Source organism: Hypanus sabinus, chromosome 11 (genome assembly GCF_030144855.1).
Source record: "Hypanus sabinus isolate sHypSab1 chromosome 11, sHypSab1.hap1, whole genome shotgun sequence".
NCBI classification, from domain to species: domain Eukaryota; kingdom Metazoa; phylum Chordata; class Chondrichthyes; order Myliobatiformes; family Dasyatidae; genus Hypanus; species Hypanus sabinus.
The window spans coordinates 106,922,767-106,945,149 of record NC_082716.1 but is presented as its reverse complement, the minus strand read 5'-3'; the positions used below and the strand labels follow the sequence as shown (position 1 = coordinate 106,945,149).

At 41.4% G+C, this 22,383-nt stretch overlaps 1 protein-coding gene across 4 annotated transcripts in view; it reads left to right on the top strand.

Moving 5' to 3' along the window:
• Positions 1–22,383, top strand: part of LOC132402251 (alpha-actinin-1-like) — a 158,677-nt gene that overhangs the window by 87,285 nt on the left and 49,009 nt on the right. For 2 of the 4 annotated variants that reach the window (XM_059985038.1, XM_059985035.1), the window contains exons 8-10: positions 8,096–8,181; positions 14,988–15,080; positions 18,434–18,664. In XM_059985038.1, the coding sequence (XP_059841021.1) occupies positions 8,096–8,181; positions 14,988–15,080; positions 18,434–18,664 (410 nt within the window). Of the gene's footprint in view, positions 1–7,804; positions 7,891–8,095; positions 8,182–14,987; positions 15,081–18,433; positions 18,665–22,383 lie in introns of all 4 variants that reach the window. The other 2 variants (XM_059985037.1, XM_059985036.1) reach the window with 1 other exon arrangement.

Genomic DNA, 22,383 nt, shown 5'->3' with positions numbered 1-22,383 from the left:
AAGCAATTCTCACTTGGCAGTATTGTCCTTTACAGTTAAGTTCCAGCCTTGACTTCCAACTTCCTGCTCTGTTGTTACAGCTTACAGAGCCTGCAAACACTTGCTTTTCCCACACTCCCATGAGAACAACTGTCTTAGCTGCCTCATTATAATTGTTAAATTGGTTCCTGGGAATCTCAGGACAGCTTCAACTCCATTTATATATATATATATAAAAAGGAAGGGGGCTTGTGACAGGAGGCAGAGCTGCAGACCTGAAGTACAACTTGATGTACACAAGAGGTTCTGCAGAAGGTCCTGATGAAGGGTTTTGCCCAAAATGTCGACTGTTTACCATTTTCCATAGATGCTGTCTGGCCTGCTGAGTTCCTCCACCATTTTGTGTGTTTGGCTCTGGATTTCCAGTATCTGCAGAATCTCAAACATGAGAAGATTTGCAGATACTGGAAATCCAAAGCAGCACATGTGATATGTGGGATATGTGAGAATCTGTGTAGTGTTAAGTGGAGAAAGTAAAGGGCTGAAGAAGAATGAATCTGATAGGAGAGCAGAGTGGTGGAAAAAGGGAGGAGGAAGAGGTCCAAGGGGAGGTGATAGGCTAGTGAGGAGAAGAGGTAAGAAGAGTGCTAGAGAAGGGAATGGAAGAAGAGGTAACATTTTCCCCCTCTCCCTCTTCCCTGTTCTGGTCTGTAAGACAGAGCCACGGACCCTGCCTTGGCACCTTTTCCAAATTTTATTCTTTTAGAGACAGGCAAAAACATATGAATGAAATCTGGTAGCTATTAATGGCAGGCAGGGAGGAAGTGGAACCAGTTTATGTGTGTGGGAAGTGTCCTTTGAGAGAAACATGCAAATAACAAGCACTTTTTAAAACATATATATTTTTCCTACATGGTCGGGACAAAATAAAATACAGTTATTGTAAAAGGATACTCCTGCACAAAATGAGTTGAACATCTTGATGATCTAGTAAAGTCAGTCTTCCATCCAGGTGGACTGCCGCTTTCCTGAACTCGAGCCTGAACTTGGGCTGCTACTTTCCTAAGTGCAGCTTTGCACAAGTTCTCTGGCACAAATTTTAAAGACCACCCAGCTTGTCACAGTCATCATCATTTGTGAGGTCAAATGTTTCTGTTCTGCTCACCCCATGTAGACCATGAGATGAAGGAGCAGAATTAGGCCATGCAGCCCATCAAGTTTGCTCTGCCATTTCATCCTGGCTGATTTACTCTCTCTTTGAACCCAATTCCACTGCACTGGGGCAGTTGCATTTTCCTCCTCATTCTGATGAATTGATACAAGCAAGCAGGTTAAGTGGGTAGTTGAAACTTGCATCTTATTCCTGATGTGAGGTCTGTGTCCTATGTGGCTTATATTTGTGGTGATAGGAGGTAATGTGTACATATGCCTTGTCTCTGTAGCACTGCCAAAAATATGTAGACATTTCTTTGAATTGTTGACACTGTTTCTAAGAAGTCACCTGTAGATTATTGTAGTGGTCTTGCTTGTGGCTCTTTGATTGTGATGTTGAGGCTGATTTTTAAGATTAGCTTTATTTGTCACATGTAGTAAAATGTGTCATTTCCTTCAAAACAGATCAATGATGATTGTACTGGGAGCATGCCCCAAGTTTTGCCATGCTTCCAGTGCCAACATAGCATTCCCACAACTTCCTAACCCGAATCCTTACCCTACCCCTGGTCTTTGGAATATGGGAGGAAACCAGAAGAATGTAACATGCCCATGGTTTACTATCCGTAACCCTGACCGGTTTGTCTTAAATGTGGGAGGAAACCGAAACACCCGAGGGAACCTTTGTGGTCACAGGGAGAACATACAGGCTCCTTAGTGGCAGACATTGAACACTGACTGGCGATCACTGGCACTGTAAAGAGCTTGTGCTAGCCACTCTGCTATTGTGCCAGTCTGCAATGTACTTTTACCAGTAAAAATGAGGATTTCACAAAATCGTCTGATTGTAAATGCTAATGGAGCAAAAACATGGCTGCTAAGGAATTAGGGTAGTTGGCCATAAGATATAGGAGCCGTATTAGGCCATTTGACCCATCGAGTCTTGTCGGCCATTTCATCATGGCTAATTGATTTTTCCTCTCAGACCCAATCTCCTGCCTTTCTCCCTGTATCCCTTTATGTCCTAACCAATCAAGAATCTATCAACCTCTGCCTTAAATATACCCAACTCCTTCCACAGCCGCCTATGACAATGAATTCCAAAAATTCACCATTATCTGGTGAAAGAACTTCCTCCTCATCTCCGTTCTAAATGGACACCCCTCTATTCTGAGGCTGTGTTGTCTGGTCCTAGACTCTCCCACCATAGGGGCTGTCCTCTCCACATGCACTCTATTGAGACCTTGCACCATTGAATAAGTTTCAATTAGCTCATCCTTCAGTCTTCTGAATTCCAGTGAGTACAGGCCCAGGACCATCAAATGCTCTTCATATGACAAGCCATTCAATCCAGGAGTCATTTTTGTGAATCTCGTTAGAACTCTCTCCAGTGTCAGCACATCCTTTCCTAAGGTAAATGGCCCAAAACTGCTCACAATGCTCCAAGTGAGGCCTCACAAGTACTATAAAGCCTCAACATTACAACCTTGCTTTTATTTTCTAGTCCTTTTGAAATGTATGCCAACGTCACATTTGCTGACTCAACCTGAAAATTAACCTTTAAGGAACACTGCACAACAACTTCCCAAGACTCTTTGCGCCTCAGATTTTTGAATTTTCTCTCCATTTAGAAAATAGTCTACACTTTCATTTCTTATACCAAAGTGCATGACAGTATTCTTCCGACACTGTATTCCATTTGCCACTTCTTTGCACATTCTTCTAAACTGTCTTTGCAGAGTGAAATCTTGGGAATTCTCTGTCTATTAATGACATGGAAATTCTTTTGTTACTTGCATCAGAAAGACCACCCATCTAATAATTTTGGTCCTTCATTCTGAATGCAGCCTGTGGAGCAAGGAATCTTTTCGGAAATTGAGTTACTGATGCCAGCACTTGCGGGAAGCTCTTTAAACTGACTTCAGTAAACTGTGAACATCATTAGTGTAGGAAATGGATGCTATTAGGTGAAGAAGATGCAGATATTTCCCTGCCAAGTACACACCAATGTATACACATGATGCTAAAAGGTTAAGTTATTCAGTTATTCTGTTTACTGAATGTTAACGGTAAAGCTGTAGCAAAATCTTATACTTAGTTAGTGAGCCATTTCCAACCCCCCCCCCCCCCCCCCCCCACCAGATTTTAGTATTTATCAATTCCGGTACCTGAAGCAAATAGATCAAAAAGGAAATGAAATTCAAAGTATGTGTACTTTATACAACCTTGAGAGTCATCTCCTTACAGGTAGCCACAGAACAAAGACACCCAAAAGAACCCATTCAAAAAAAACCACCCAAGTTCAGAGGAGAGAAAAAACCAAATCGTGCAAACAATAAAAGAACAGAAGGGAGTCCACAGACATAAAGCCATGCAGCTGGAGTGGGCTGCCCCTCAGTTCAGCACAGAGATGAGCAAACGTTGCGGAACAGGCAAAACCCTCGCCTTTGGTTCTGGCACCTTGCCGTTTTGAGCCACCTGGTCTGGTGCGTAAATTGTCCAGATATCGAGTCGTTACTCACTCTAGGACCTGGGCCCTGTTGCATTGAAATGCTCTGGTTCTGGACAATTCCAAGTCAGCCCAGCACCCAGATAAATCAAACCACAAGACACCTAGAACACCCTCCTCCGTGAAGAGTTGGGACAGAAGCACTGGTCATGTGTCTATGTTTTTGGATAGAATGAGGCCGTTTCCATGTTTTGTGTTACATCACTGCCCGTTGCAGTTTCTGTTTGCCCTCAGTGTCCCAGGGCTTGATTTTGTTTTGGTACCATGAATCTCACGAAAGTGAGTCAGTGGACACAAAACAAGTCATCAATGCGGCTGATTCAGGAGCCCGTTAGTCGCAGGCCACTGCCTCGGTTCAGTGCAGAGATGAGTAAACCTCAGAGCTGGGAACTGAACTGACCCCTTCACCCCGACCTTTTCAATCTGCCCAGCTCTTAAATCGTCCATATGTATGCACTATACATATGTTAACTTGCCTGCACTTGAATTCCCCGGTAGACCCATAATTGATTTCTCTCAGTTTACTTATTTATTTATTGAGAGAGAACGAGGAACAGGCCCTATGGGCCCTGCGAGCCACACCGCCCAGCAAATCCCTGATTTAATCCTAACCTAATCAATGGACAATTTATAATGTGGAAGCACTTTGAGGAGACCCACACAGTCATGGGGTAGAATATTAAAAAAACATTACAGACAGCAGTGGGAATTGAACCTAGGTTGTCTGTACTGTAAAGCATTACGTGATGTTCGGTTCAGCATGGACTAGAAGGGCTGAGATGGCCTGTTTCCGTGCTGTAATTGTTATATGGTTATATAGTAGAATTACAGCGCACTACAGCACAAAAACAGGCCCTTCAGCCCATCTAGTCTGTGCCAAACTGTTACTCTGTTTAAGTAGTTGGAAATGCAGTTCTGGATGCCAGGCAAGGGTGAGATTTGGCTCGTGAGTTTCACTGGAATGTGAGACTGCATTTTTTTTGGGGGGTATGGCTGGGAAATCTGCCTTCTGTTTGATTTGAAGACTGTTAAGCTACTCTGCAAACCTAAAGCTACTTTACATAGTTGACGACATTGCAGCAATCTTGTGGAGTGCAGGGATTAGTGCTGGGGTGGTGGGTGTTGCATTAAACTACCTTTCTACTGAAAGAATTTTGGGAGGTGATTTTATATTGAAAGTGGGTGTTAAGCTTAATGTTATTTTTACTTCCTTCATGATGTTCTGCTGTTCCAACATTTTATAATTTCAAACCACAGTTTCCTGTTTAAAAAAAAACACACTCCTTTCATCTATATTGCCAAAGTAATGAATCTTCAACCCACAGCAGGAAGGCCCAAACTTTTCAGTGAAATTGTAACAGGTGTGGCTACAAGAGCCAAGCGTAGAGTTTATATTTTCCCATTAATTGGCAGAATTTGCAAATGGTGATCTCACTGGACTATTAGGATCTTTGTGGCAAAAATGTGAAAAACAGCTGTCTGGAGACTCCGAGGCAGGGCAGAGTTGTGTTTTTGATGCAGGCTGCTGTATTCCAATAGAATTGATAATGTAATTAATTTATAGTTTTTTTAAACCACATTTTTAAGTTTATTCTTCCCTTATTTAATTATGATGTAATACATTTCTGTTTCATTCTTGTGTAATGTCGTATGCCTAGATATTTGTAGAAAATGTAGGTTAACTTCCATGTTTCTGTATTTGTTTCACCTTACTCTTTACACATTTGTGCAAATGTGCTTATAAATTATGTCTATAAACTGGAATAGACTCTGTGGATGTGAAAATCTTTGAAAACTTTAGATGTTGCTGTTCTCAAGTTTTTAAAAGTGTCGTGTTCAGCAGGTCAAGTGCACATCTGTGGAAGGAAATGGTCACTGTGTCAGGTTGAAAACACTTTGTTAGGGAAAGTCAAGAGGATGCAATATTGCTGAAAAAGTGGGAGAATGACCTAAAACATAAAACAGTTTAAGTTTATTGTCTTTCAACCATATCCATGTATATAGCCAAATGAAACAACATCCCAGACCATCGACCCATAATGTTGTCCTGAGTTGTATAAACCTCAACAACCAATGTAATCCTTCCCTCCAATATAGTCCATAACCCTTCATTTTCTTAAACATCAGTGTTGTATCAGACTCTACCACCATCCCTAGCAGTATGGTCCAGCCAACCTCCTCTCTGTATTTAAAAAAAACTACTTTTGATGTCTCCCCTAAACGTCTCTCCACTCACCTTAAACAAACCTCTCCAATTCATGCCTTTGGCTTCATCCTTTCTGCTCCCCTCATGTCACCTAGAATTTTTTTCTTCTCCTTAGTTCAGAAACACAGGTACTGAATGTTTCTGACACTTTCTATTTTTAAGTAGACCTATTCACTCAGTGGAGGGGTGGGATGCAGAATCTTCCCTACCAAAGGAGGTGTAAGGCACTCCTTCCCTTTGCTGGCCTGCAGGTCACCCTTGGGCAGGTGTAGCACCTGCCTAGCACCCCCCCTCCCCGCCAGATCAGGGTCATGTGAAGCCATGGGAGCAGCTGGTGGATGATCGTATGAGCAGCTGGTGCATAACACAAGTCCTGGTTATCTGACCACTGACGCCAGGCAGACAATCTCTGAAGAGTATTGATTATGGCTAGGGCCATCCATCTTGTAAAGGCATTGCCTAGAAGGCGGCAAAGGCAAGCCACTTCTGTAAAGAAAAATTGCCAAGAACAATCATGGCCATGGAAAGAGCATGATTGCCCACGTCATACGACACGGCACATAACGAATGCACAATTCATTCAGTGGTGCAACAGTTTTGGGTATAATTGTATATTTTTGTTAAGATCAATTATTCCTTTTCCATATATTTAAATATGTAATTTTTGTTCCAACATAATTTTTTTAAATGTGGGTGAATTTAGTAGATGGCCAATGATTTAAGTGTCAGTAGACAATATTTGACATACTAATGTCTTAGTGCACCTGCAAAATTCTTTTTGTTTTGTTAAATTAATTTTGTCATGAATCTAATTGAGATCTATTATACTAGAGGCTTTAGAGTTTAGATTAAACAAACTTATTTAATGAGAATTTCCCCTCAATTCCTGTAGAAAATAGAAAGTACTGCAGAGTACATATTGGTAGATATTTGCACAATGTTTATAGATTTAGGTACACAATCGCGGTTTATGCCTTTTGACAAAAGTGTTCTGAAAAATTAATGCCTTGGTGTCTGTGACTGAGAGCACTCAGTAAGCACACTACACACAGATGAACACACATGTTGACACACACATTCGCACATGCACACAATCTTGTCACTCTGCTATCATTATGCTGAGTGCATGTACTTCAATGTCTATCCCCATATACTCTCACAATGGGTCCTAAAATGAGCTGATGGGCTCAGGTTGTCTTTATGGTGCCGTTAGCGACATGCAAGGTGGAATATTCTATTTCTGTAGTGATGGAGCTGTGTAAGTATGTATATGTTGTTTGCACACTGTATTTAAGGTAGATAGTTCTGTGTATTTTGTAATATAATTGTAACTGCATTGTGGGATACATCATATTCTAATTCATGTGTAGTTTTAAGTTAACTTTGTGGGTACTTAGTGGTGGTACTGTATGTCCTGGTGTAAAGAAAAGAAGCTGATTGCCAGTAAGGGAGAGAGATGGGGGCCACCATTGATTCACACTGAACAAGTACTTGTGGAACTATTATTGTGTTTTCTGGTAGCTGTATTATTGGAAATTCTCTTTTCACAATTTTGCTAATTTTTGTAAGTTTGATTCTTGATGCACCTAATAAGACCCTTACACTAAAGTACTAAGCGACTCCAGCCATTTTTACTTTGGTCATAACCCACACATCTAACAGTATCAATCAGTTTCCGTTATAGAGTCCAGTGTATCACTTGTTCGTTTTTCATCAGTATGTTGTACTTTTTTTGATAATGGAGAATCACAGCTGTTTTGCATGTATTTTATAGAACATTTTGTGGGCTCCAAATAGATTTGTGGGGTAGAACGCTGTAAGCGTGCCAATTTGCATTTACCTTCTACGATGGTAAGATTTGTACATTTTGATTGGTCCATGGATAAAAGTATGCAAATATTTAATAACCTGCACCAGATGTTGATTTGGAAGCCTCTAATAATTCTGTTTACCCACAGACATTGTGAACACTGCCCGTCCTGACGAGAAGGCTATCATGACCTATGTCTCCTGCTTCTACCATGCCTTTTCAGGAGCGCAGAAGGTACCATGTCATCAAGGAGCCCCCTTCTTCCTGCAGCACTAATCTCACGCTTCTCTTTCAGCTATCCTTCAGATTTTAAAATTTCTTGGTTCCAGGCATGATGCTGCCCCCTGTGCTCTTGCATAAACCGTACGATGAGAGTACTTGTTTTTTTTCTGCTTGTGGCATGATGCAACCTTACTCTGCTAACTTTCTCTCTGCACAGATATTGTAGGCACTCTCAGGCCAGACGAAAAGGCTATTATGACTTACGTTTCCTGCTACTACCATGCCTTCTCAGGTGCTCAAAAGGTGAGCTCTTGCCCTCATGCAAACATTCTCTCTGCCTGCGTGCTTTTGGTCTTCTGTGGCGCTCATATCTTATTGTGAGGTGATACACACTTGATATTTCTTTGTATATGGTGCAAATGTATTTTCTATAGGTTGACTAGTGTCACTTTTAAGGTTATGTGGTATGCATATACACTCATTGACCACTTTATTAGGTAACTGGTGGAATCCGGTATGGTCTTCTGCTGCTGTAGTCTATCCACTTTGAGATTCGAAGTGCTGTCCGTTCAAAGAAACTCTTCTGCACACCACTGTTGAAGCATGTGGTTTATTTGAGTTACTGTCATCTTGAACCAGTCTGGCCATTCTCCTCTAATCTTTCTCATTAGCAAGGTGCTCTCGCCCACAGATCGGCAGGCCACTCACTGGATGTCTTTTCTGTATAGATTACAGAGCCTGCTGAGTGTGAAAATCCCGGAAGATCAGCAGTTTCTGAGATGCTCAGACCTCCCTGTCTGACACCAACAATCACTCCACAGTCAAAGTCACTTAGATCATACTACTTCCCCATTCTGATGTTTCGTCCGAACAGCACCTGACCCTCTTTACCATGTCTGCGTGCTTTTATACATTGAGTTGCTGTCACACGATTGTTACATTAGATATTAATGAGCAGGTGTACCCAGTAAAGTGGCCACTGAGTGTAAGTTAGCATGCTGTTGTTATCTGCAATTGAACTGTTCTAAAGCAGTAATATTTTGAGCTAAGCCCATTGACTACCTCAAGTCAACTCTTGTCCTCTTTATCTTTCCCTCTGTACAGCAGTACATCTGAATTTATTGATACTGTCTGCATGTCTTTCCCAGCTCCTTTACTGGCTTGTTGAAATAGTCTTTCACTACTTTGTCCCAATTTCCAAACTTTTAACTAAATTCTCAGTACTTGAATTTTTGCTATGTATCTGCAGTTTACATTTGGAAGCTTATTATTTTCCCATGTTCAAGATTACAAATCATAATTCCAGAAAACTAAATTTCATATTAACCTTTATATTGTGTAGTGCAGGGGGAAAGAAGTTATGAAGTACACTTAGAAATCATTTTATGGATGGATGACCAAAATACTGAACTATTAAGTTTGATCTACTTTGTCAGAATCAGAACGAGATGAACTCTAGTACAGTGCATGACGTTCTTAGGAAAATGTGTTTGATTTTCAAGGAAGGATTCAAATTTTAGTTTATTGCCATACAGTTCAGAATAGGCCCCTCTGGCCCTTTGAGCCACACCACTCAGCAATCCCCCAATTTAGCCCCAACCTAATCACAGGACAATTCATAATGACCAATTAACCTACCAACTGGTCCATTTTTGGAAGTGGGAGGAAACTGGAGCACTTGGAGGAATATGGTCACGGAGAGAACGTACAAACTCCTTACAGGTAGCAGCGAGAATTGAACCCATGTCACTGTTAGTGTAAAGTATTCTGCTAACCGCTACTGTGCTGTATATGGAGATGGTTTCCAATGAGGTTTTCACTAATTAAGTGTTGTCTTTTCTCATATATTTTTGACAGAAACTGAGCTTCCTTTGTTAATGTTTTTCTAATTCAGTGGATTCTGGTTAATTGATCATCAGTTAATTGGGGCAGCTGTTTATTGAAGGCAACTCTTAGAAGACGAAAATAAGTTGAGAAAATAGCAGCAGTTCCCTTTATTTGGGACATTGCCGCTTAATTAGGACAAGAGAGAGATAGTCACGTGTAATTGTGGCCATTAGACACTACACTGTGCACAGAGTGAATAGTTGTGGCAGTTGCGAGTTCCTTGTATTACTTTATCTATTTGGGCCATCGGAGGCCAATTCAAAAAGCAGAGATTTTTAAAATTTCTTGTCTTTAAAGAATATTTGATACTTTTGCCAAGATGCCTCAAAAAGATTTGACACTAGCCCAAAAATTAACCCTACTGGACCAAACACAGCTCATTGTCAGCTACTGGTGATAATGGGAGTGCTAAAATCTATGATTTCACTCATGATGCATCAGCAAGGAAAACTCAAGAAGAATGGACAATAAGCAAGGGAAGGCAGGGGATGTCCCAAAATCAAAAGTGTGAAGATAGGGATTTATATGTTGGAGGCCATCAATCAATGGTTTTCTATTGTAGCTGGATGAGGTGTGCATGTCAGTGGACCGATGTTAAAAACAAGTCTGAAGAGCTAGCCTAGAAGCTGGGTCATGAAAATTTCAAAGCAACAAATTGATTGTCTCGATGGAAATTTAGGTGCCACATTAAATTCAAGAAAGCACACAGCAAGAAAGGTAGTGCTGATACTGTAAGTGCAGAAGTACGGAGATCTACGAAACTCCCCAACTTCAGAAATTTTGTCCAGATGATATCTGCAATGCTGATGAAAAAGGCCTTTTTTTATCGTACCGTGACGGACAGTTCCCTTTGCTACAAGCACACAACACTGGCAGGTTAAAAGAAAGGAATTCTTTGCATAACTGTGTTGTGCAAACATGTCAGCAACTGATAAAAAGAAACTGGTTGTTAGAAGTGTTAGATGCCTTTAAGGAGCTAAGAAAATTGGATAGTTTACTATTCGAGTACTCTGCTAGTAATGTGTGGATGGCTTCTGAAACTTTTAAGAAGTTGGTGTTGAGCAAACAGAGGAAATCAAGCAAAATTCTTTTACTTCTGATAATTGTGCAGCACACTCTAAAGTGGAATGAGAAGCATCCAGATGGAATTTCTGTCTGCCAGTGCAATATCCTTGATAGATAGATATGGAAATTTAAAAAAAAATTTAAAGCCGTTGTATTGCTCAAAATTGGTGAACCAAATTCTTAAAGTAATTGGGGAAAAAAAGAACAACTTCTCCTTGCAGCTAAGGAAGTGAGTGTTCAAAGGTCAAATTTAATGTCAGAGAAATGTATACAATATACATCCTGAAATGCTTTTGCTTCACAAACATCCATGAAAACAGAGAAGTACCCCAAAGAATGAATGACAGTTAAATTTGAGACAGTTAAATGTCCCCCCTTCCCTACCAGCAAAAAAAAAGGCGAATCGATACCGTCACTGAGCCCAAGCGTGTGCTAAGCAATAGCAAAGGCACAGACCAAAGTTACCCCAAAGGCTTTGCATTTCATGCACCATTCAACAAGTCACAAGTTCTCTCTCTCCCTGGCAAAGGAGAGGGATGTGTCCCCCATTTTCACAGTGAGGGGGAGACTTAACAGCAACCTGCTGGTTTATGATGTTAAAAGTCCATTTCGTTGCTTTTTTTGAGCTCTGTGTCCAAAGATCATAAAGACCTCAGGTCTTTGGGCCCACAGCAAAAGATTTTCTGGCCTCCCCAACGACGTACAGGTCTCGGCCCATAACACCGACCCTCGATTCGCCCGTCTCCAGAGTCCCGAGATCTTAGGCTTCCAAACACGAGCAAGACTCTCAGGCCAAACCCTTGGCATGTCAAATAACGGCCGGTCATGGAACCCCAAGAATGGGTCCCATTCCCACAAAGTAACGAATTCTGCGTGTAACTCCAGATCAAGGTCTTCAAAAGAACCCTGAAAGGGACAGATAAAGATATTAACAGTGGAAATAGAGCTGTTTCCGAAGATGCAAGCGAAGGAGTCGCTGTTAGGTGCCATTAACCCTCCAAAGCTCTGCCTTGGAGTTAACCTGTTACCAGCAGTACAGTTTGGTAGTGATAGTTGGTGAGAAGTAAGCAGCAAGACAATTCAGGACTGTTTTGCTCACTGCAGTTTCGAGCATTCAGGCTTGAAGATGCAGGAAACGAAAATGCTGTGTTGTGCATATCTGAATCTGAGCTAGTGACTACACAAGATGCCAGGTAACTTCTTGTTGGATTACAGTATTACTTCATGCAGGAAGGCAATCATCTTGAATGTTACAATGATGGATGTAATCGTCAAAAGCATCGTATGAAGGCAGTCATTATCTGCATTAAGTGTCTGTGCTGATTTTGCTCAATTACAGTCAATCAAAAGAACACAACAGTTTACACTTGATAATTTCTTCTGTTGGTAACCATTACGAAGTTTACAATATTGTAGTAATATTGACTCTCCAAGAGGATCGCCCTTGTTGTCATGGTTTGGAGGCTTGTTTGCCTGAATGACCCAGAGAGCTCTGTTGTTCGCAGTCACGGCTTTATGCTTTGGCTCTTCGCAGACTTACTCATGCCAACCTGGTCAGAGGGTAGAGGATATGCTAAGAGTGGTCCACTGGTCCTCTGGGTTCAAGGGTTCAGCTCAGGGCTAACAACCCTGACTGGTCAAACAAAACTGTTACAGAAACTGCGATGAAGAACCCGACATCTGAGTGCAGCGGTATTCCGGAGTCTCCACCCCGGACTTGCATGATTGACAGTAGTGAAAACAGAGAGGAATCTACTGACATGATGAAGGAAGCCCTGAACTCCGCCCAGAAATGGAGGACCTTTGTTTGCTGTCCTGAATGCCAGCGTGTAACAGGCAATGAATAAAATATTGATAGTGTTCTAATTTGTTTTGTTTTATTTAAATACATAACTTGTTACTCAGATGGTAGCTTGTCTGTTTTATAGCTTTGTAACTATTTCTGTGAAACTTCAGCTAATGGGACAGCCATTTAATTGGGCCAAAACATACTGGTCCCAATGTGTCCCAATTAACCAGAATCCACTGTATATTGGATACTAATTGTACGTATCCTCCAATCCTATCTTTTACATCATTGGATGCGCAGTTCAACGGGGTAAAAAATGGTTAGCTCTATAATAAACATAACATACAGTTTTACCTGGCTTTCAATAAATTTCTCTTAATAGTTGTCAGGATGCTCAGCAGTTCCTTGAGGACAACTTGAAGGATATAATTTTAAAATGAGCTTCAAAATTTGATTTGCACCCATCTATTTTTTAATCTATTGAATAAAACAATGCCTTCAAGAAATAGTTCAAGTCATTCTGTGCATATTTCCAATCTTGTTAACCCTAAGGATAGCAATGAATTTTTAAAAAATAGTTTCTTTACATTTAATTTTATTTCTTTTATGACAAGTCTCAAACTTATTTTCATCTGTCAACCATTGCTGTCTTTTTTTCCTGTGTAGACCCTTTGTGTTTCCATCAGTGATGACACCACTCTCATCTGCTTTTGTTCTGCCTTTACTTTTATTTTGCGGTGTAACAGGTATAAAGGACTTCTCCCTTTACCGATTTTCGCTCTCTGTTGTCTCTTGGGCATGAATGATATGGCACTATGCTTTTGTGAGTGTCTGTTTTTGGACCTGTATGCCCCCATCACTTCACCTTCTGTCTCTTAACAGGCTTTGAAAGTTGTGGTTTGATTTACTGCATGAATTGTTTCTGATATAAACCAAAAAAAAAAGCAGCAGAAGACTTCATCCTCTTTTAAATAATTTTTTCTTCAAATTCATTCTGAAATAGTGAACTGGCAACTAGTCAATCCTTATTAATTTATTTAGAGATTTAGAGATAGAGCTCAGTAACTGGCCCTTCTGGCACAACAAGCCCTTGCTGCCCGATTTTACCCATGTGACCAATTAAACCTACTAACCCATACGTCTTTGGAATCTGGAAGAAACCCGTGTGGTGATGAGAATATACAAACTCCTTACAGACAGTGGTGGAAATATACCATGCCACCCGTTGTATATGCTTTGAAGCTCCTGGGGTTGCTTAATGTTATTAGGCCATGGTATAAAAAAAGTTGGGAAGTAGAATAGTTGTTAGCACAAACCTTTACAGTACCAGTGATTTGGATTAATTCACGCTGTTGCCTGTAAGGAGCTTGTATGTACTTCCCGTGATCTGCATGGGTTTCCCCCAGGGGTTCTGGTGTCTTCCCACCATTCAAAGGCATACCGGCTGGTGGGTTAATTAGTCATTGTAAGTTGTCCCATGATTAGGCTAGGATTAAATCAGAGGATTGCTGGGCAGCACGGGTTGAAGGGCCTGTGAGTGCCTATTTGTGCAGTTTTTTAACAAATAAATAAAAATAAAGGCCCTATAAAGAGCGCAGAGCAAATTTTCATGCCGTACTGCAATGAGGACTCTTTCATTAAGCATTGTGCAATGTAGGAGCTTGGATGTACATAGAAAAGGAGGAGCAGTAACGTAGTTGTTAACACAACATTATTACAGGCAACAGCTGTCTCTACTGTAAAACTTTGTGCTAACCACTATACTAGTGTGCCAACCTTACCAATAGACTAAAGTTTGCTTTGCTATTTCCGATGAAATAGAATACCAATTGGCATGTTTTCATTAGCTTGGTTTAGTTGTATTGAACTGAGAGCTTCATTTGCATGCTACCATGACGCTCATGTTAGTTAGGACTGGCATAGGTGCTGTGGCATTTTTAAGATAGCACTGATTGTAACAATGCATGTTTAGACTTAAGTAGCCAGATCTATAATTGCCTGTCTGTCTTCAAGATGAGGCAAGCCCCTCCAGGACAAATCTAGTGCTTTACATACATCTAAAACCTATTTAGAAGTAAAACCTTATTTCTTCCATTTCAAATCACGCAATTTTTTTGCTTGGATCCATCTCTGTCTGCTTAAATGACACTGATACCACTTTTTAAATCTGGGCTAAATTCATTGTGAGCATCAACACTTCTACATAACCTGCAGAGTGGCAGTTCTATATGTAATGTTTGCACGTGGAATTGCACGATATTGTTGCCCCAACGACTTCGCCAATGTGAGATTCCGTTCAAGCTTTGCATAACTTTTTCCACAATTTTGAGCTTTCTGGCACCTCTAACTGTGTATCTTTTCATGATAGGCCGAGACTGCAGCTAACAGGATCTGCAAAGTTCTGGCAGTTAACCAAGAGAATGAACACCTTATGGAAGATTATGAAAAGTTGGCAAGCGATGTACGTATATCACATTTGTACTTTAAGGAAAATAATTGTTACTGAATGACTCTGCAGTGAGCACAGTCTACAGGAATGCATGTTCGTTTTAAAAAGTATTTAATGTATTTTATGGATGGTCATCATGTTTTAACCAGACCAAAAGCAAGTTCAAGTAGCTAGTAGTCTTAAATTTCTTAACAATAAATGAATATATTTTGTGGATTAGTTTTCGGGCTTGATCCATCAAAAGGCTTTTTTTTTACACATCAGCCAATTAAAAGGCTTTGGCAGGAGCATAAAACAATTTCAGTTAGCTCATCTTACATTGAGGATTTGTGGAACAAAAAGCCAGCTGAACTGTCATTTTTGCTGATCCATATTAATGCATGTTCAATGTTACTGGGCTGCAAATTGTGCAGGAGATGATGCACAAGCCTGTTTTGGATTTTTCATGACTTTGTTCTTTAGACTAGTAGCAGACTTAATCCATTTGGCCCATTGAGTCCATGCCACCATTCCATCGTGGCTGATTTATTATCCCTCTCGAGCTCATTCTCCTGCCTTCTCCCCATAATCTTTTACGCCGTGACTAATCAAGAATCTCCGCTTTGAATATGCCCACTGACTTGGCCTCCACAGTCGTCCATGGTAATGAATTCCACAGATTCACCACCCTCTGGCTGAAGAAGCTCCTCCTCACTTCTGTGCTTTGAGGCTGTTCCTCTCGCAGACTCCCCCACTGTAGGAATTATCCTCCGCGCATCCACTCTATCTAGGTCTTTAAATATTTGAATCTTTCCAGCACTTTTTCTCTGTAACCGCTAGTTAAGACAAAAAGAAAATGACTTAATAATTTACACTTTTACAGATGTATTTATAAACCATCTGATTTAATGTGAAGGGAAGGAGATGGAATTTTTATATTATGTTTATATGTCTCATAATTTAAGTGCTAATAACCTCCTCTTCCATGAGTTGCAATTTTATTTTATACTCACACTCACTCACACACACACTCTCAGTCACTCACACACTCACACTCACTCACTCTCACACACATACACTCACTCACTCTCACACTCTCACTCACACCCTCTCACACTCTCTCTCACTCTCACTCACTCTCTCTCACTCTCACTCACAAACTCACACTCACTCACTCACTCTGACTCACACACACTCTTTCACACACTCACACTCACTCTCACTCACACACTCTTTCACACACTCACTTATACTCACACTCACTCACCCTCACTCAGTCTCACTCTTACTCACTCACTCACTCAGACACACTCACACACACACTCACTCTGTCACTCACTCTCTCTCACACTCTCTCTCACTCACACTCTCCCACACTCTCTCTCTCACTCTCTCACCCTCTCTCACACTCACTCACTCACTTTCTCTCACTCACTCACACACACTCACACTCTCACACATTCACCTACTCAGATACAAGCAGAATTAGGCCATTTTACCCAAGGAGTCTGCTCCACCGTTTCATCATGACTGATCCATTTTCACACGTGCCCCAGTCTCTGTTGATTTTCCTCATCCCTTCGTGCATCAACCTCTGCCTTAAATACACCTATTGACTTGGCGTCCACAGCCACCTGTGGTAATGAATTCCACAGATTCACCATTCTCTGGCTAAAAAATTGTCCTCATTTCCATTTTAAAAGAACACCTCTCTATTCTGAGGTTGTGCCCTCTGGTCTTAGGCTCCCTCACCTTAGGAGTCACCAACTCCAAATCCACTCTATCGAGGCCTTCATTCTTCTGAATTCCAGTGAATAGAGGCCCAGAGCCATCCTCATACAATAAACCTTTCCATCCTGGGATCATTCTTGTGAACCTCCTTTATACCCTCTCCAATGTCAGCACATCCTCTAAACTGCTCACAGTACTTAAAGTGCGGCTTTTCTGGTGCTTTATAAAGCCTCAATGTTACATTCACTAACGTTTATCAGACACGTAACCCAGAGTGTTGGGTCCAAATGGCAGTTGTGGAATTTAAATTTATTTTTTTTAAAAAAAGCTAGTAGAGTATAATTAAAACTCATCTTGTTCATGAATGTAGTTAAGGGGAGGAAATCTTCCCTTACTTGGGCTAGCCTGCACGTGACTCCAAATTCACCAGATGGTTGAGTTTGAAATGATCTAGCAAGCCACTGACTTTGGGGGCAATTGGAGAGAAGGGGTAAATACAGGCCTGGCTGATGACATGGATCTCTAAAAATTAAAATTTGAAAAAAAGACATTAATATAATATTCTGTTCCCCCTCTCTGGCCTCTTAGCTTTTCTCATATGCCTATCTCATAGTTAGATATGGCCCTTGTGGCTAAAGGGATCAGGGGGTATGGAGAGAAAGCAGGTACAGGGTTCTGAGTTGGATGATCAGCCATGATCATACTGAATGGCGGTGCAGGCTCGAAGGGCCGAATGGCCTACTCCTGCACCTATTTTCTATGTTTCTATCACTTCCCACTGGAGCCCCCTCCTCCTTCCCTTTCTCCCATGGTCCAATCTCCTCTTCTATTTGATTCCTTCCTCTCCAGCTCCCATTACCCCCACCTACCATTTTATTCCGGCATCTTTCCCCTTCCCTCCCAGTCCTAAAAAACAGAGTCTTGGCCCAAAATGTTAACTTTTCATAGATGCTGCCTGGACCTTCTGAGTTCCTCCTGCATTTTGTGTCTGTTGGCTTAAAATAATATAACCTCCTCTTGAAAAATATAGGGAGATATGGTTCTGAGAACTCATCCAGGATCTCTTAATTTCCACTAGGAAGCATTTTGATTACTGAAAGCTCTCATTTAGCTGTTTTAAGTCAGTGAAGGGAGATTGGAAGGAAGGTGATGGAATTCTCATCGCCATGACACTTTGTTAGTTAGTTTAATAGTTCCATTTAATATTTGAGAATACATACAATATACAGCCTGAAATTCTCACTCTGCAGCATCTATGAAACAGAAGAAAAACCCAAAGAATGAATAACGGGGAGAGAAAAAAAGCTAAGAGCCCCAAAGATCCTGACACTCCCCCCCCCCCCCCCGATGTGCAAGCATGAACTCATCTCCTCCCATTCATTCTAGCAAACAAACTATTCATTCCAAAAACTTGACATCTCCAGGTGATCTGACATGAACAAGGGATAGATAGATATCACTCATTCCAGTGAGAGGGGAGATAAAACAGTCACTGTATTAATGTTACAGTCACAGTTTAAAACTTTGCTTTTTATTTCAAGTTCCTCAACTCAAATTCCTCCCCCCCCCCCCCACTCCTGTCTCTTTCCCCCCCAACTTTTTAGGTATTTATTATATGATCAACATTTCCATTTCCTTCTCTTTCCTGTTTCCAGTTGTTGGAATGGATTCGCCAAACCAAACCGTGGCTGGAGAACAGAGAACCTGAGAAAACAATGCAAGCCATGCAGCAAAAACTAGAAGACTTCCGTGACTACCGGCGTGTCCACAAACCTCCAAAAGTACAGGAGAAGTGTCAGCTTGAGATCAACTTCAATACCCTTCAGACCAAACTCCGTCTCAGTAATCGGCCAGCATTCATGCCTTCTGAAGGGAAGATGGTCTCGGTGAGAAATACTTAAGATTTTATCCACTTGAGCTCAGATGAAATTGGTAAATTATGGTTTCTGACTTGTGTAAGTTTGGCTCCTCAGTTTTCATTCTCTTGTTCCTCTCACCTGCTCCCAGCTAACTACAAATTTAACTTCCTCTTCATTCAGTTACACATTGTATTGTAAACCCATGAGTCCTGCTTGTATTTTGATATCCTATTGAAATTATTTTTTTTTCCCTGTATAAAAGTTTTTCAGTTAGAACACATTCAGCAGCTTCTTGGTTGAAATTTCTTTACCTAGTGTAGATTGAGAATAAACTTGTAGCAGGATGTCCGGTTGGTATGTAACAGTGTCTTCCTTGATCAGTTACAATGCGAGGTATATTTTTTCCATTGACTTTGAGATGTGGGTTTACTACCTTTCTCCGATTGCCCTTGCATCATGGGGGGCTGGTGTGTGGTGCTTACTTGTTGGTCAAAAGCCTTTTCTACCATGCCAGTCATCAATTGGCCCGTTTGAAGATTGCAGCAATTCTTTCGCATTGGTTGCCTTATGTATCTGGTTTCAGGCACCTCAGCGTATAAGAATAACAGGTGCGGGAGGCTCGGTCTCTCTCCTTTATCCCCAGGGCCTGCTTCAGGCTGAGGTTGCAACCAGTGCTGAAGAACCATTGGGAAACTATCCTGAAAATACAGGAGGGCTCACATGCACTCTTAGTGAAGTATCTGTTGAATGGTTAGTTTTTAATTATGTAACTTGGGGAGATCTAATGAGGTGCCTGTTGAATTTGAAGTGTTACTGAATGTTTAGTATCCTTGTTTTTGTAATTTAGGGTGGCTTAGATGTTTGGTCGAGTGTTTTACTGTTTGTAGATAAATGGTTAATGTGCTTATTCATAACTAGTGTCTTCTGTCTCACTTACCAAACCCATGAACCACCTGAGAAAGGTTATTTTCATTTCTCTTCCTACCCCCCCCCCCCCCCCCCACTAAGGTTTTAAGATTTAGGATTACTGGTGACTGGAGAAGTAGAGGTAGTCGAGTGTCCATGTACTGAATCCTGAGATTCACAAGTGGTGTTCCCTTGTGCAGAGTTGGAATCTCAAAGTTCACAGTAAATGTTATTAACAAGGTACATTATATGCCACCATATACAACCCTGAGATTCATTTCCCTGTGGCTTGCTCAACAAATCTATAAGATAGTAACTACAATGGGAATCAATGAAAGATCAACCAGAGTGCAGAAGACAGCAGACTATGCAAATGTAAATAAGTAGCAATAAGTAACGAGAATGTGAGATAATGAGATAAAGCGTCCTTAAGGTGAAATCATCGGTTGTAGGAACATTTCAACAATGGGGCGAGTGAGCGTAGTTATCCCTTTTATTCAAGAGCCTGGTGATTGTGTGGTAGTAACTGTTCTTGATCTTGGTGAGTCTGCAGCTCCGGTAACTTGTATGTAATGGCAGCAGCAAGAAGAGAGTATGGCCTGGGTGTAATGGTCAGATTGTTTTTCATTATGGCCTTATGATCCTTTGGCATTTGCATGGATAAACCTGATTTGGATGTTTTTTTTTGGAACAACTTACTTGCTGCCCATTATGCCGCTGGTGTTCAGGGCAGCAATGAAGCTCCTCCATCTCTGGCGGTGTTCAGGCCTTCCTTCATTATGTCAGTAACTTCCTCTTGGCTTTCACTACTGTCAGTCATGTAAGTCCCAGGTGGAAACTCATTCCTATCGTTGCACTCAGATGTAGAAGGATTCTTCATTGCTGTTTCCATAACAGTTTTGTTTGACCAGTCAGGGTTGTTAACCCTGAGCTGAACCCCTGAACTTGGAGGACTGGTGGACCACTCTTACAGTGGCCTCTACCCTGTGACCTTTTTGACATAGGTGACCCTACCAAGAGTCAAAGTGTAAAGCCCTGACCCCAACCAACATAGTTCTCTGGGCCATTGAGGCATGCAAGCCTACAAACCCTGAGACAAGTTTGTGGTCTTGGAGGTTCTTTTGAGACCAGTAAAAGAGGAATTGGTAGGAAGGTGATGTGGAATGGTGAAGTTCACTGTGACTGTTCAGGAAGGAAGTGAATTAACTTGAGGTGTCAGTATTGATAGAGTTGTACTCAAATAAACAAAAGGGAAGTGTTCATTGCACCATGATTTATGCTGGGGGTTCCCAACCTGGGATCCATGAACCCTTCAGTTAATAGTGTTAAGAAAGTACAGCACAGAAACAGGCCCTTTGACCCATCTAGTCTGTGCCAAACCATTTAAACTGCCGACTCCCTTCGACCCACACCAAGACCACGGCCCTCCATGCCCCTACCATCCATGTACTTATCAAAACTTCAATGCTGAAATCGAGCTCACATGCACCACTTGCACTGGCAACTCGTTCCACTCCCTCACCCCTGCCTGAGTGAAGAAGCTTTCCGTATGTTCCCCTGAAACTTTTCACCTTTCACCTTTAACCCATGACTTCTGATTGTAATCCCACCCAATCTCAGTGGGAAAAGCTTGCTTGCGTTTACCCTATTAAATTGTCACTCCAGTCTTTAAGAAAGGAGAAAGGCAGCAGAAAGGAAATTATAGACCTGACCTCAGTGGTTGGGAAGATGTTGGAATCAGTTGTTACAGATGAAGTGATGGAGTACTTGGTGACACAGGACAAGGTAGTACAAAGTCAGCATGGTTTCCTTCAGGGAAAACCCTGCCTGACAAACCTGTTGGAATTCTGTGAGGAGATTTCAAGTAAGATAGATAAAGGGGATGCAGTGGATGTTATATATTTGGATTTTCAGAAGGCCTTTGACAAGTTGCCACACATGAGGCTGCTTACCAAGTTAAGAGCCCATGGTATTACAGGAAATTTACTGGCATGGTTAGAACATTTGCTGATTGATAGAGGGCAGTGAGTGGGAATAAAAGGATCCTTTTCTTGCTGGCTGCTGGTGACTAGTGGTGTTCCGCAAGGGTACGTGTACCTGTGTATTAATGATTTAAATAATGGAATAGATGGCTTTGTTGCCAGGTTTGCAGATGATGTGGACATTGCAGGGGAGCAGTTAGTGTGGAGGAAACAGGTAGGCTGCAGAAGGACTTAGACAGATTAGGAGAATGGGCAAGAGAGTGGCAAATGAAATACAATGTTGGAAAATGCATGGTCATGCAGCTTGGTTGTAGAAATAAGTGTATAGACTATTTTCTAAATGGGGAGAAAATCTAAAAATCTAAAATGCAAAGGGACTTGGGAGTCCTTGTGCAGAACACCTTAAAGGTTAACTTGCAGGTGGAGTCGGTGGTGAGGAAGGGAAATGCAATGTTAGCATTCATTTCAAGATGTCTTGAATACAAGAGCAGGGATACGATGCTGAGACTATATAAAGCACTGGTGAGGCTTCGCCTTGGATATTGTGAACAGTTTTGGGCCCCTTAATCTAAGAAAAGGTGTGCTGGCATTGGAGAGTGTTCAGAGGAGATTCACAAGAATGATTCTGGGAATGAGAGGGTTATCATACAAGGAACGTTTGATAGCTCTGCATCAGTACTTGCTGATATTTAGAAAGAAGAGGGAAGATCTTATTGAAACCTTTCGAACCCTTCCAAATGTTGAAAGGCCTAGTCAGAGTAGATGTGGAAAGAATGTTTCCCTTGGTGGGGGAAGTCAAGGATAAGAGGGCACAGTCTCAAAATAGAGAGGCATCCATTTAAAACAGAGATGTGGAGA